Here is a 13,342-nt window from a genome sequence, read left to right on the forward strand (position 1 = left end):
TGTCATCTATGAAGTTCTGTTTCTAGAATACTGAGCCACACATGTCTTAGGATCCCCTGACTCAATCTGCAGATCTCTTAACTTGGTAAAGGCACCAGGTATTTGTCCTCTTCATCCTAGGACCTGCTAGCAGTTCTCACAGAAAGTCTTTATTCCTCTGGAATCTGGATACATACCTATCAGTGTTCATGCCTCTGGAACTTGCTACTTTGTTGGTTGAAACTGCCTTCAACACTAAGTGGCTTTAAGTACTCTTTCAGATCACATTTATTTGAATTTGCTTTAATTAGTTATGTTACACTGAAAGTTAATATGTATATTCAGTACCACAGATGGCACACATCTGCAATTGGCTGCCTGTTTTTCTTTATGCTTCAGCTTATGTTCTTTCTTTTTATTATTTATTGTTATGGTTTAATTCATTTATTAACTCAAACGTGTTTAGTTTTGAGCAGTTAAATAAATTTGGAGCAGAATTTGAAAGGGAAATCAAAATAAGATAACTGATGTCTCATGTTGGACACTTCGGAAAGCAATGAAGGCAGGGTATCAAGGAGTTCAGCAGTGGTGTTTATCAGATTAAAAACAAATGTCATAGTAATATTTTTTTATGGTTTTGCAGAGGTAGGGATATGGATATAAATGTTCCAATGAGGATACTAACTGACAATGTATTTTAATTCAATAAAATGCACATACCTTTTAATACTGAATGTTATTACATACTCTACTGCACCTAAAGTATTTTCTTTGTAATAATTCTGTGTTACAAGTTATTTTGTGGTTTGTTTTTAAACCAGGTACTATGTGTCACTGTGCCACTGGCCCAGGTCATTACTGAAAAGGGTTCCTGGATCAGTTCACTTAACCAGTTAGGTAACAAACAAATACATATAACAGATTCATTTTAGGGCTGATACTTATTGTTGTAGGGAAAGCAGGAGATGACAAGACTGGAAAAGGTACGAAGAGAACTGCAGTGAAGTTGCCTGCTATCCCCGTTATTCTTCTTACTGGCAGTAGTGGTCATGGGACAGAGTGGGAGAATTGGTGAAAAAATAAAATAGGGGAAGAGAGTATTAGCTTGTTTGCTGATGGCTGTAAGATGACATTGTCGAAATAACAGGGATGCTAAGAGAAGTATTGGAAGAATTCAAATAATTTCATGGGGTCTCTGCTCTGAAATCGTATACAAAGACATCAGCAGCAGTGCCAGAGGGAAGGTAGAAAGAAAGGATAGGGATTGCCTACCAGGAGAAGGCAGAGAAAAAAAAAACACTTTGGATTGAGAGTATTTTCAGTACCAGAATACACTGCAGTTCACAACTAGAAACTCAAGCTGAGGAACACATAGATGGGGGCTTTGTTTGTGACAGTATATGGTTGTTAAGAACAATGATAATAACCATCATGTTAAATTTAACAAGGCATATTCCACATCATCAAAGAAAAATATATTACGAAATTTAGGAGAACTGGCTCAGTGACACAGAGGGATAGAGCCCTGACTACACTGGACAAATGAAGGCAGAAAATGGACCATTCTGGAGAATGGGAGAATGTATGGAGTATGTGCAGGGCAATGAAGGGAGTAGGTCGCGTCTACAGTGTATTGCTGAAATTGCTGCAAAGGGATCACTTAATGTTGTTGGAAGTAGGTGAAGTTTTTGATGTGTGCAAGAAGAAAGACAGGAGGCATTAATAAACATCTGCTGAACCTATGCAAAAGGTCAACAGACTTGGAGAGATATGGGATTTACAGCAAGTGCCTTTCTTGGTCGTGGAAATTTTTCTTATTAGGAAAAAGGTGGGGGATGAAACAGGTGATAACTAGGAACTGTAAGGACTCAGTACTTGGAACGGATATCAGAAGGGGGACACTAAGTGTGCTGAAGAAATTATGAAGGAGTGGGAAAACCAAGTACGGTGATGACGTTTGAGGGTCACTGTGCAGAGCGGAAGAGAGTGGAAGGAGTGGGAAGGTGGGATGGCAATCTTGAGTGGGTTTTTGGGATAAGAGAGAGGAAAACTTAAATGAGTACTTAATGCAGGAAGAGTAGGAAAATGTAGAGATATACAAGGAGAACAGAAGTTATGTTTGTTAAGACATAACTGAGAGGAAAGGGGGCAAGAGAAAAGTACAAGAAAGTGGGGAGAGGATGAAGCAAAAGGTTTATATGCAAAGGAATGATGCCAGGTCATTGTAGGGGCTAGAAGGTGGAGCAGAAAAGGCTTTAGATCAAGGTGTGGTTAAAAAATGTGGCATTTCTGTTGCAAATCAGTGTTGTATGAGTTCTCCTACTCTCTCTTTCTATATATATATAGATATATAGATATAGATATGCTAACATCAACAACCTGATTCTAATAGACTTGCTCTTCGTGTTAGTGACTTACTCTGGTTTAAGCCTGCTGTATAGATAAGCAGAGAAAGTCACTTATGCTGAGAGCAAATCCTTTGGAGTCTGGCCTCAAGTGTCAGCTTGTAATGTTAACGAGTGTTGCAGTACTAGCACACTGAACCTGCTTGTAAGTAAAATCTCAGTGTACTTCTTAAGAGGAACTATCAAGGGTACTAGTAACTGACATTCAAAATATAAGTAAAATCCTTGAAACAATTTCTGGCTTATAACATATTTTTAATAGTAAATAACCATTAAGACACACAGTTCAACTATTTTTACCATATTCTTTACCAAACAGTCAGATTTAAAGACAATACAACTAATGTGTAATTCTTAGTTACTTTTACATCTCTGCTAAGATAACCGGCTACATTAGCTATTTATTTCCTTGTTAATGTAATTTAAAAATAGTCTGACTAAATTCTTATTCATTCTTCCATAAAGCAATGTAAAGCAATATACTCAACAAATAATTATCTGCAAGCAAATATTCAGCACTTACAAATGTTGTCGTAATACCTTTAACATGAAAAAATACTTACATGAATGCATGTCACTTACCCAAGTTTAGGGTTCACAACTATTGCTGCTGGTTGGTCCAGCTGAGAGTATATAAGCCACTTTCTGTACCTCCCATCTAGCTTAGCAACATCAATTCTGTTTGTTCCTGCATCAGTCCAGTAAATGTGCCTTAAGCAGAGGAAACCAATATTATAAATGTATACTTATATTCAAAGCAAGAAACAAACAAAAAATAAATAAATAAATTACATTTAAAATGAAAAAATAGCAGTTTGGCAGATGCGTCATTTAATGAATAACAGCAATATTATTTTCATAGGCCAATCATCTACGTTTTATTTTAATGAAATCTATATCAAATCTGATCAAGAAATGCATAATGTATGTAAAAAGGTACACAAGCATAATGACAATTTCAGCTTAGTTAATAAAAACTGACAGGGTGTATGCACCTGTCCAAAACTTTTGATTTCTAACAAAGTCCAAATTCTTAAAGTGGCACATAATTATACACCCAACTTACAAACTATAAACTACCCCCATTTATCACCCTGTATTCTAGCCAAAGTATAAGACTCCTAAAATGCCACCACTACCGACTTCAATACATCTGAAACTGTTACTGCTATTTTCCCTCATACCTCTTTTGACTATATCATATCTTCTCACCACCTATGAACATCAGAACTATATATCACTACCCTAGAGGGCAAACCTCTACCCCAATCAGGCCAAATTTTCAAAACCTAGTAAATAGACCTTGCTCACCTCACCACTTACTTCCAAATTATCACTGAATCATTTGAATCAGATACAGTAACCCAAAAGGTCAGGAAATACCAGAACCTATTATATAAACTCCTGAAACTTATATTTAGGATACAATACAACCTCTTAATAGATGGAGACATACACCTGAACCTTGGCACAACCACTATCAATAACCCAAGCCTTCACACTACTACTCCCACTAATATACAAACCCTAAAGAGACCTCCCAACCCACTCCTGACTGGCCACCTGAACATTAAAAGTATAAATAATAAGGTTCCCTACCTGCATGCCTTCATAGAGGTCCATTCGCTTGACATTCTATGTTTTACCGAAACATGGCTAAAACCATAAACCCAAGACAATTAAGTTATACCACCCAGTTATAATATCATATGACTTGATCAAAAAGCTAGGAAGGGCAGGAGGGTAGCTGTCCTATACAAATCTGGACTACAGGTGACCACAGAAGCCTCTCAACCACCACAAAAAGGTAATGCTGAAATTCTTACTACTAAGATACAAATCAATAAATGTAAATCCATTTATATCATCTGTGTCTATATTCCCCCAGGTAATAACATTAACACCCTTGAAGACATCCTATGTTGGTTGTCAACTAACTATTCCCAAGAAACCATAATCCTTGGTGACTTTAATATCAACTGAAGAACTGTTCCTCTGAAAACCCTACTATCCTTATTAATTTATATGGCTTTACTCAGACCATTACCTCCCCCACTAGGATCAGCAAGCCCAACAACAAAGAAAGTACCTTACACTGGATTCTCATTAATAGTCATCCCCAAATATACAAGGTAGGGACCCTCCCTGATGACACAAGCGACCACTTTCTCACCTTTATTCATTAGGCACAAGACTGACATTCTTAACCAACCCACCTATAAGACAATAAGAAACAATAAAAACTTTAACCCTGATATCTTCCAAAATTAACTAAGTTCATGTGATTGGTCAGTCCTAAAACACCTACCACTGGAGGAAGCAGTAACATACTTTAATACTAAATTATCCATTCTAGACCACCATGCACCAACATGTTCTATTAGAACTAAAACTAAAACTGCCCCATGGGTCACAAAAGAAACTAGACAAAAAATCCTACTTAGAAATAAAGTTTGGGTCAAATGGAGTACCACAAAAAACCCTGAAGATCAAATAAAATATAGGCAGCTAAGAAATGACACAAAAAAATCCATCTTGTTAGATAAAAAAAGTCTACTACCAACTACAGCAAACCCAGCAAAACAAACCTTAAAAGTTCTGGGCAGGCATGAATAAACTCCTACACCCAGGACAATCCACCACTCCAACCCAGTCAGGCACTAACCACAATAGTCCTGAAAAAGTCACTGATACCTTTAACAGTTTCTTTACTGAGACCATCCAAACTCTAGCCAACCAGCTGATGGCTTAAGTCCTACTACTTCTGTACATAGCTCTCAACCCTCTTTTCACCTTCAACCTGTTCCCACATCCTTTGTTCATACCCTTATTAAGATACTCAAATGTACCACCCTCTCAGCTGATCTCTTACCTGCTAAATATCTGCAAAAAGCTGCAGATGCCATAACCTATCCCATCTCCATCCTGATCAAAAGAACTATAACCAAAGGCTCCATCCCCTCTATCTGGAAGGTATCTCGTATTATCCCTCTGCATAAAGGTGACAACTCCAATGAATTATCAAATTATAGACCCATAGCCATATCATCAACCCTGGTGAAAATAATGGAGAAATGTGTACATAGACAACTGGTAAATTATCTTATCCAAAACAAATTGCTAGCCAACTCTCAACATGGTTTTAGACCATTTCACAGCACCACCTCTGCCCTCCTATCTTTTTCTGATTCCATTAACAAAAATCGCAATAATAACTTTTTTCCTCAGCCATCTTTATTAATTTCGTTAAAGCCTTTGACATGGTAAACCATCATCTACTCATAAATATACTCAGATCCTTTTCTGTAGATAAGCTGGCCATACAATGGTTCCAATCTTACCTAAATGATAGACACAGGCTGTACTATGGCAAAACAACTTATATACTCATCTTCCCATCACCCTTGGCGTTCCACAAGGTTCCATATTAGGACCTCTCCTATTTTCTATTTTTATTAATGACCTGCACTCAGTCATTCCACAAGCCACCTGTATTCAGTATGCAGACAATTCCACACTAATATGCTCAGCCACTTCCCACTCTGATGCGCAAATTCTAACCCAAAATGTGTTTAACATAGTTGAAAATTGGCTACTTAACTGCCGACTCATATTGGATCTTAAGAAAACAAAACTATTACTATTCTCTCCAACCCGTAGGTCCTCCCCACTTACCTTTCCTGTTAAATCAAACAACGGCACCATCATATCTCCTGATCCCTCTACTAAACTACTAGGGGTATTAATTGATACCAACCTTAAGTTTTATGTGCATATTAACAATACTATAAAAATAGGCAATAAAAAATTAACATAGTTGAAAATTGGCTACTTAACTGCCGACTCATATTGAATCTTAAGAAAACAAAACTATTACTATTCTCACCAACCCGTAGGTCCTCCCCACTTACCTTTACTGTTAAATCAAACAACAGCACCATCATATCTCCTGATCCCTCTACTAAACTACTAGGGGTATTAATTGATACCAACCTTAAGTTTTAAGTGCAAATTAACAATACTATAAAAATAGTCAATAAAAAACTTGGCTCCCTATATAGGATTAAGCCCTTCCTTACCCCATTAGTTACGACTATTATTTCCTGTACCTATTTACTCTCGACCCTCCTTTATGCCTCCCCCATATTTACAAACTTGAGTAAAAATGACCTCAACAAATTGGCAAACTCTTATAATAACATTGCTAGATTTTCCACTGGAGCTGCATACAGAACCAATGTAATAACTTGGCTCATTTAGGAGAGTTAGAATTGTCTAACCAATTCCTATACACCCAAAGTATAATTGCACATAAAATTCTTTACCAACCTGATAACACTCCCATACTTAATAAACTTATCACCCCATACAATAACCTTAAGTCCCTCTGCTCATTCAACAGACCACTAGTACAAATACTTAAAACCTACAACATAGCAGGTGACTGCTTGTTCTCTAACTCCGTTGGCAAAACTGGAACTCGCTGCCTACTGATCTTACTTCGGTTTCCTCGATAACCATTTTCAAAAACAAACAAACAATACCTCAATACACATTGGCTATGCCGCTGTACTTAACCTGACTAACTCTTTCCTTTATCTCTAGGTCAAACGACACTTTTTACTGTACTAAGTTTGTATGTCACTGTTAGCCCATGAACTGAGTGTCCGTCAACATATCAGACTTATGTCTTTGTATGTGATTTCTCTGTTGTATTATTCAAATGTATTCTCTATCTGCATCTGTCATGTATATATTGTAAAGAAATGTAATGAACTATTATGTACTTTAATGTATAAATTTAATGAAATATAATTAGCTGTCGTGTTCATTGTTGGAGCTTTTCTCCCCGGGGCTCTGCTTAAAATGGACATATATCCAGTCGGACTTGCCCAGTCAACAAATGTAAAATAAATAAATAGGAAATGAAAGATAAGGGGAGGGTTCCATACCTAGAAAACCATAAACTCTGTAAATGATGCCTACAGAAAAGGAGGGCATCCTAAAGAGATTATTGAAAAACAGACTAAATAAATAGGGCTAGAGCAACATTAGGGTTCATATGTTACTTGTAGGCAGGATTCAAAGCATGCAATTATTGCTCATCAAACATCAAATGTATCTAGCATGAAAATACACAGATATGTGCACGCACGCGCACACACACACACACACACACACACACACACACACACACACACACACACACACACACACTAATCTATTTTATAATACACATTCCCATTCACACACACAAAGTAATCCATCATATATTTCCTCCCATATACACACACACAAACACACAAATACAAACTCTATTGCATGTAATATTCTCAGTCTCAAAGATAGACAGAGAACCACACACACACACACACACACACACACACACACACACACAAGCTCTAATCCATATAATACTCTCTCCCACAGAGACAAGTTAACCCCATGTGTGCGCGCACACACACACACACACACACACACACACACACACACACACTAATCCATCAGACAATATTTACACCCATTTATGTGCGTGCACACATGCACAGACACACACACACACACACACACACACACACACACACACACACACACACACACATACACACACACACATACACACACACAAATATATATGTTTTCACCTATTGTAACTCTGGAAACCCACACACTATCAGCACCTGCTTTATGTGTGTTTCCCCATAAACAGTAATTTAACAACTCTCCATACGTCAAAACAAAAGACATTCAAAGAGCAGTGGAAACACTTTATTAACATTTGAGTGTTTTCATTCATTTTAAAGCAAGAACCTCAGTGTTCTCTTTCAACACTTTTTTACCTTGCATTTGTTTGATTTAAGCTGTTCAATATTTGGACATTCTTTTAGTTTTTCATTCTTTATACCTGTTTACGTCAAGCATGATTTATTTTTACTTGATCTGACTCACTGAGCAACATATAATTATCTTACCTTCCTATCCAGTCGACTGCAATTCCCTCTGGATTTACCACATAGCGCAGGTTTAAGTTCACCTCCTGAACTGGGTTGCTGCTACCATCATCAAAAGTAGGGATATAGGCTCTCTTAATGGCACCAGACTCTGATCCACGTTCTCGAACAGTCCAGTACAGAATACCTAGAAGAAAGCAAACAGTGCATTACCACAGAAATCATGGTCCTCTAGTTCCATGTAAAGTTACAGAAGTATAATTTCAAAGAAGGACATTCAGTGATTTGTTTCACTTATGAAGTTAGGCATTTCAGTGATAAAAGCTTTTTTTTTTAACTTTAAGATTCCTACAAAATGCCAGTTATCAAGTCAATACTACAATAAATAATTATGGTTAACCTGGTTCATCAAGAGATCACTTAACACTGTCATGAACTAGATGACTCCACCACTGTTTTTAGCTTATGCTTATGTCAGCTTCATAAAGAAATACACTGAGGCACATCGATACTCTGCTCATCAGGGCTGGCAAAAATAGGAAGACGTTGCGTTGCCTCTCAGGAACCAGGATACACCAGGTGTCTAGAGCTCTCAAGTCTCTTCACTCCAGATATCCCTAAAACATGGTCTTCGATCATGTGGAACAGCTGTATAACTGAAATCTCCAAGCATAACAGGGTTCAACAGCAAGGGACACCAACTTATTTAGATATGTTTCATGGCAAGATTGTGGCATATAGAGGGTCCTATAGTTAGCCAGGAAGTGGGAAGGATCTTCTTTATAGTTACTAGGATGTAAATGCATTTGCGGCCATTATCTAGATGTATAAGCCTAGAAGTAAAGGACTTGTAGAGATATATGGGCACACCACCACTAGTTACAGATGAACCCAAAATAGGGATCTGAATATCTGATGAGCACTGAACTTAGTAGAGAAGATGGATTATAACTGCACTCAAACCATGTTTCAATAATGACACAAATGTCTATATTTTCTGGGTTATGAAGGATTCTAAGCAGTGCAGTTTTTATTCATGCCTCTAACACTGAGCATCAACACCTTTACACTGTATTGGTTTGGTTTGATTATGTTGGTAGATGCATCAGATTAACATTGGCTAAAAAAGACACTATGTGGTTAGAGAAAACCCTGGTCAATATACAAACACTGAGGTGAAAGGTGAGGTACCTGAGGAAGCAGGAAGGAGAGTCTATTATCTCCTTCCAGGATGATAAACACACTGGATCCCCTAGAATGACAACAGTAGCTGAGCCAATTGTTGAATTCAATTACCTTTAGTTTATGCAAAGACATCATTCTCAGTGAGGGTAAAATGCTGCTCAAGACCCACTTTGTACCACCCTTGAACACATATTCTAAGAGCTCTATCAGTTCTCTCTTCATATAATCTAGAGATTTGTGCCTCAGATCATTCACATCAACATGAACAAAGACCATGTTGTAAATGTATCTGGGGTGTAGAGACTTGAGAGCTCTAGACATCTGCTGTATCCTGGCTCCAGAGAGGTATTTCAACATTATTCTACTTTTTCCAAACCTGGTGAGTAAAGTATCTGAGTCACCAATGACTAGGAAATTTCCTTATAATTTAGCTGTCCCATGGTGCCTTAAGGGTTCTGATGGGTAGCATGATAACTTCTCTGAGTATGGTTTGTGATAAATTGTACAACAAAGGTGTAACATTCCTGTTGGCGTTATGCTGTTGAAGGTGGTTGAATATCAGACTTCTTTACTAACCTCAGTATAAGAGAGGTATTCACAGGTGTGCAGCAGACAAATACAAGGTAGGTATGGGCACTGAAATCCGCCTGGGTGCTGTGATTGTGTGTGTGTGTGTGTGTGTGTGTGTGTGTGTGTGTGTGTGTGTGTGTGTGTGCACATGCACATGTGTGTTTACATGAGAGGCTACATTCCAACTTTACTAGGTATTTGCACCTTTCACATAAGAACTGTAGTGAAGGAAGAAGTAAATAGATATCAGTTAGTACTAACCAATCAAAGTACTGCCTCAAGACTTGCACTGTAGGGTGTGGAAGTGTTCTGTAGACCCATGATCTCAGAATAAGTTAAGTTGATAATATGTGGGGTATATTTGTCTGATTAGGGAATTTAACTATGCTATGTTAACTTATTGCCAAACAGAGAGGTTTGCAGAATAAGGAAAGTAATGGGCATGTGTAGGTTGCACTCTGACCTGTATATCAGCAAGGCTCGACTTGGCACTGCTCAGTTAGATGTCATGGGACTGTGGTACTGGAAGGAGGGGCAAAGAGCTGTTTAGTGCAGCACAGTGGGAGGTGCAGATTGCAGATAGGTGAAGCACTGTATTCCCTAGCAACTCTGATATTCAGCCCAAGTTAGAATTATGGGTACTGTATATGTGGAATGAATAGGAATGCTAAGACTATAGTTACTGTTCAGTTTTAAGGACTGGCATTTATGGAGGGCATAGTGCCCCCACTGCTACACAATGTGCAGCTCAGTGAAATGAAAAGTAACAGTGAGCACAACACAACAATACAAAACAGGCAAGGAAAACAAACAAGTAACAACTTATAATAAAAGCAGTACTGGCTAAACACCCAGAACAACAACTAAACCAATGATTCTTGAGACAGACAGCCAGGAAGACAACCGGCTTCTAAGAGTCTTAGGCACAAAGACCTTACAAATACTACAGAAAGTACGGTCATGAGAAGCATTCAAACAAAAGAGACACTGTTCATGATGATCCTTGTGGGGAACCTGTCACCCACACTGACATTTTCCCTTCTTGGATGACATGTACTAACAGTAAGAAAGAAAAAAGACCTCAATGGGACACTTATCTGACAGCTATCTGACAGCTAGGTATCAACAAAGCAAAGGGCATTCAGACTGGCAATCAATGATGCCATTTAGACCAGAGGCAAAGAAGTTCTGGGCAACTGCTTCTGTACGTCACCATTATGCCCTACACTTCCTGTGTAGGGAGCATATGTGTTTTGTATGGCACATATAAGAGCTAAAGGCTTTGGTATACTGTCCAGACATAGGGCTATCCATGACAGGAAATCCCTAAGGTTAAGAATACTGCAACAGTGATGCAGAACAATATCAATAGTAATCCTACCTTCTCTCACAAGGTAACTACTACATCATTGTTCTAAAAGCCTGCAAAATACTAGGCCAGTTAAACAGTGTCCCAATTATCAGTGGCAGTAATAAAAAGTAAAAACAGTTTACTTTCCTACGGAATCAACAAGGAGTTCAAATAATCACTTTCCTGATGTAGTAGGGTGCAGTCAAATCAGGCTGAAATAAGTCACAAATCAGTATTCAGAATGGCTCACTCATGCAGGACAGAGTGCCACAGCCAAATGCAAAGCAATAGTGTGCAACACATTAACATAAAACTTGCAAGGAAAAAACAGGCAGCCAAACAGAGAACAATGCCAGCTGTGGTTAAAAATAGAGGGCAGCAGTACTACTGCCTTCTCTCAGAAGGTAATTACTACAACAGCTATGTTCTAAATGGTTCCCAAACACTAGACCCACTGAAGTGTGTCCACATTATCAATAGCAATATAAAACTTTAAATACAGTTTACTTCACTGTAGCATCAACAAACAATTAACATAATCACTTCCCTTTTATTTGTAGTAGGGACTGGTTTGAGTCAAATTCATTTAGTGTAAGGCACTAATCAGCATTCAACAGGGCTTGGTTTAGTCATGCAGCTCAGAGGACTGCAGCCAAAACAGAAAGTAACAGCATGCACAACACAGTAAAGTAAAGTAGGCATGAAAAAACAAAAAAAAAAAACAAACAAAAAAAAAAAAACAGGTAGCCTGTTGGAGAAAAACTGATAACTATGGCAGAAAATTTGCTTTGAACGTCTCCTTACATGTTTTTGCTATTCAGTAACAAGGGAATGTATAGTGGTGCCCAGCAATGATTATCTTTCTTTTTATGATGAGCAGAGTATCTTGCCACATTATTGTGCTTTTCAGTGTACAGGCCCTCTGCCATGAGAATATCACACCAAGCAACAAGGTATGCAAATGTTTCCAATTCTTTTTTACAAAACCTATATTTGCCGTTTCTCCCATATGTTCAATGGACTTTGTAGACCAGCATGTACATAGTTCACTATCCTGTGCTGTCATTATTAACCTTTCATCCTTTGGTTTCAGCTCACATCTCCTTAACCAATCCTGTATCAAGTCCTGACCAACATAAGGTTGTTTCAGGAGATCTCTGTACTTGTCACTACATTAATGGCTTTTCCACATTTCTTTCCTTTTAATCTGATCCTTCTCCTTATATTTTTTCTTTTGATTTTGGCACCTTCAATTACTGTCTGATTTTTGTGGTTTGAAGTCCCAGAAACATTGGTAGAATTAGTACAGGCTATGTACAGGGACCCAGTGACTCAAGTACGAACAGTGTTTGGCCTCACTGAGGGGTTCCCAGTGGGAGTGGGTGCACACCAGGGTTCAGCTCTGAGCCCACTGCTGTTCATACTGGTAATGGACTACATCAGCAAACAGGTTGGAGGGGTCAGAGCAACAAAGCTGCTGTATGCAGACGATGTGGCAGTACAGGCAGACTCTGATCTAGAACTTCAGCAAAGGATAGGAGAATGGAATGCAAATCTGAAGGAGCATGGGATGAAACTAAGCACAGACAAGACAGTGGTAATGACAGCAGATTGGGGAAATCAGAAGAAGCTGAGAATAGAGACAGATGGGAAGATAGTGGAATACTTAAACAGCTTCAAGTATCTGGGAGGGGTGGTTGAGGAGAAGGGTAGTCTGAATGAAGAGGTCAAAGCTAGAATCAGAGGGGCTGTAGCCAAATGGCATAGAGTATCAGGTGTAGTCTATGACAGAAGAATGCCAAAGAAGCTGAAAAGTAAGGTGTACAAGACAGTGGTGAGACCAGTACTACTGTATGGTACAGAAACCTGGGCAGTAAAGGCAGAACAGTTGAAGAAGCTAG

At 38.4% G+C, this 13,342-nt stretch overlaps 1 protein-coding gene across 1 annotated transcript in view; it reads right to left on the reverse strand.

The window, feature by feature from the left end:
• Positions 1-13,342, reverse strand: part of LRP2 (LDL receptor related protein 2) — a 1,335,386-nt gene that overhangs the window by 169,512 nt on the left and 1,152,532 nt on the right. Inside the window, exons 67-68 of the mRNA XM_044075346.1 lie at positions 8,357-8,522; positions 2,967-3,095 (exon numbers count right to left, since the gene is read on the reverse strand). Coding sequence (XP_043931281.1) covers positions 2,967-3,095; positions 8,357-8,522 — 295 coding nt within the window. The remainder of the gene's footprint in view (positions 1-2,966; positions 3,096-8,356; positions 8,523-13,342) is intronic.

This window comes from Protopterus annectens, chromosome 6.part1 (genome assembly GCF_019279795.1).
Source record: "Protopterus annectens isolate FY-2018-M chromosome 6.part1, PAN1.0, whole genome shotgun sequence".
Lineage (NCBI taxonomy): Eukaryota > Metazoa > Chordata > Ceratodontiformes > Protopteridae > Protopterus > Protopterus annectens.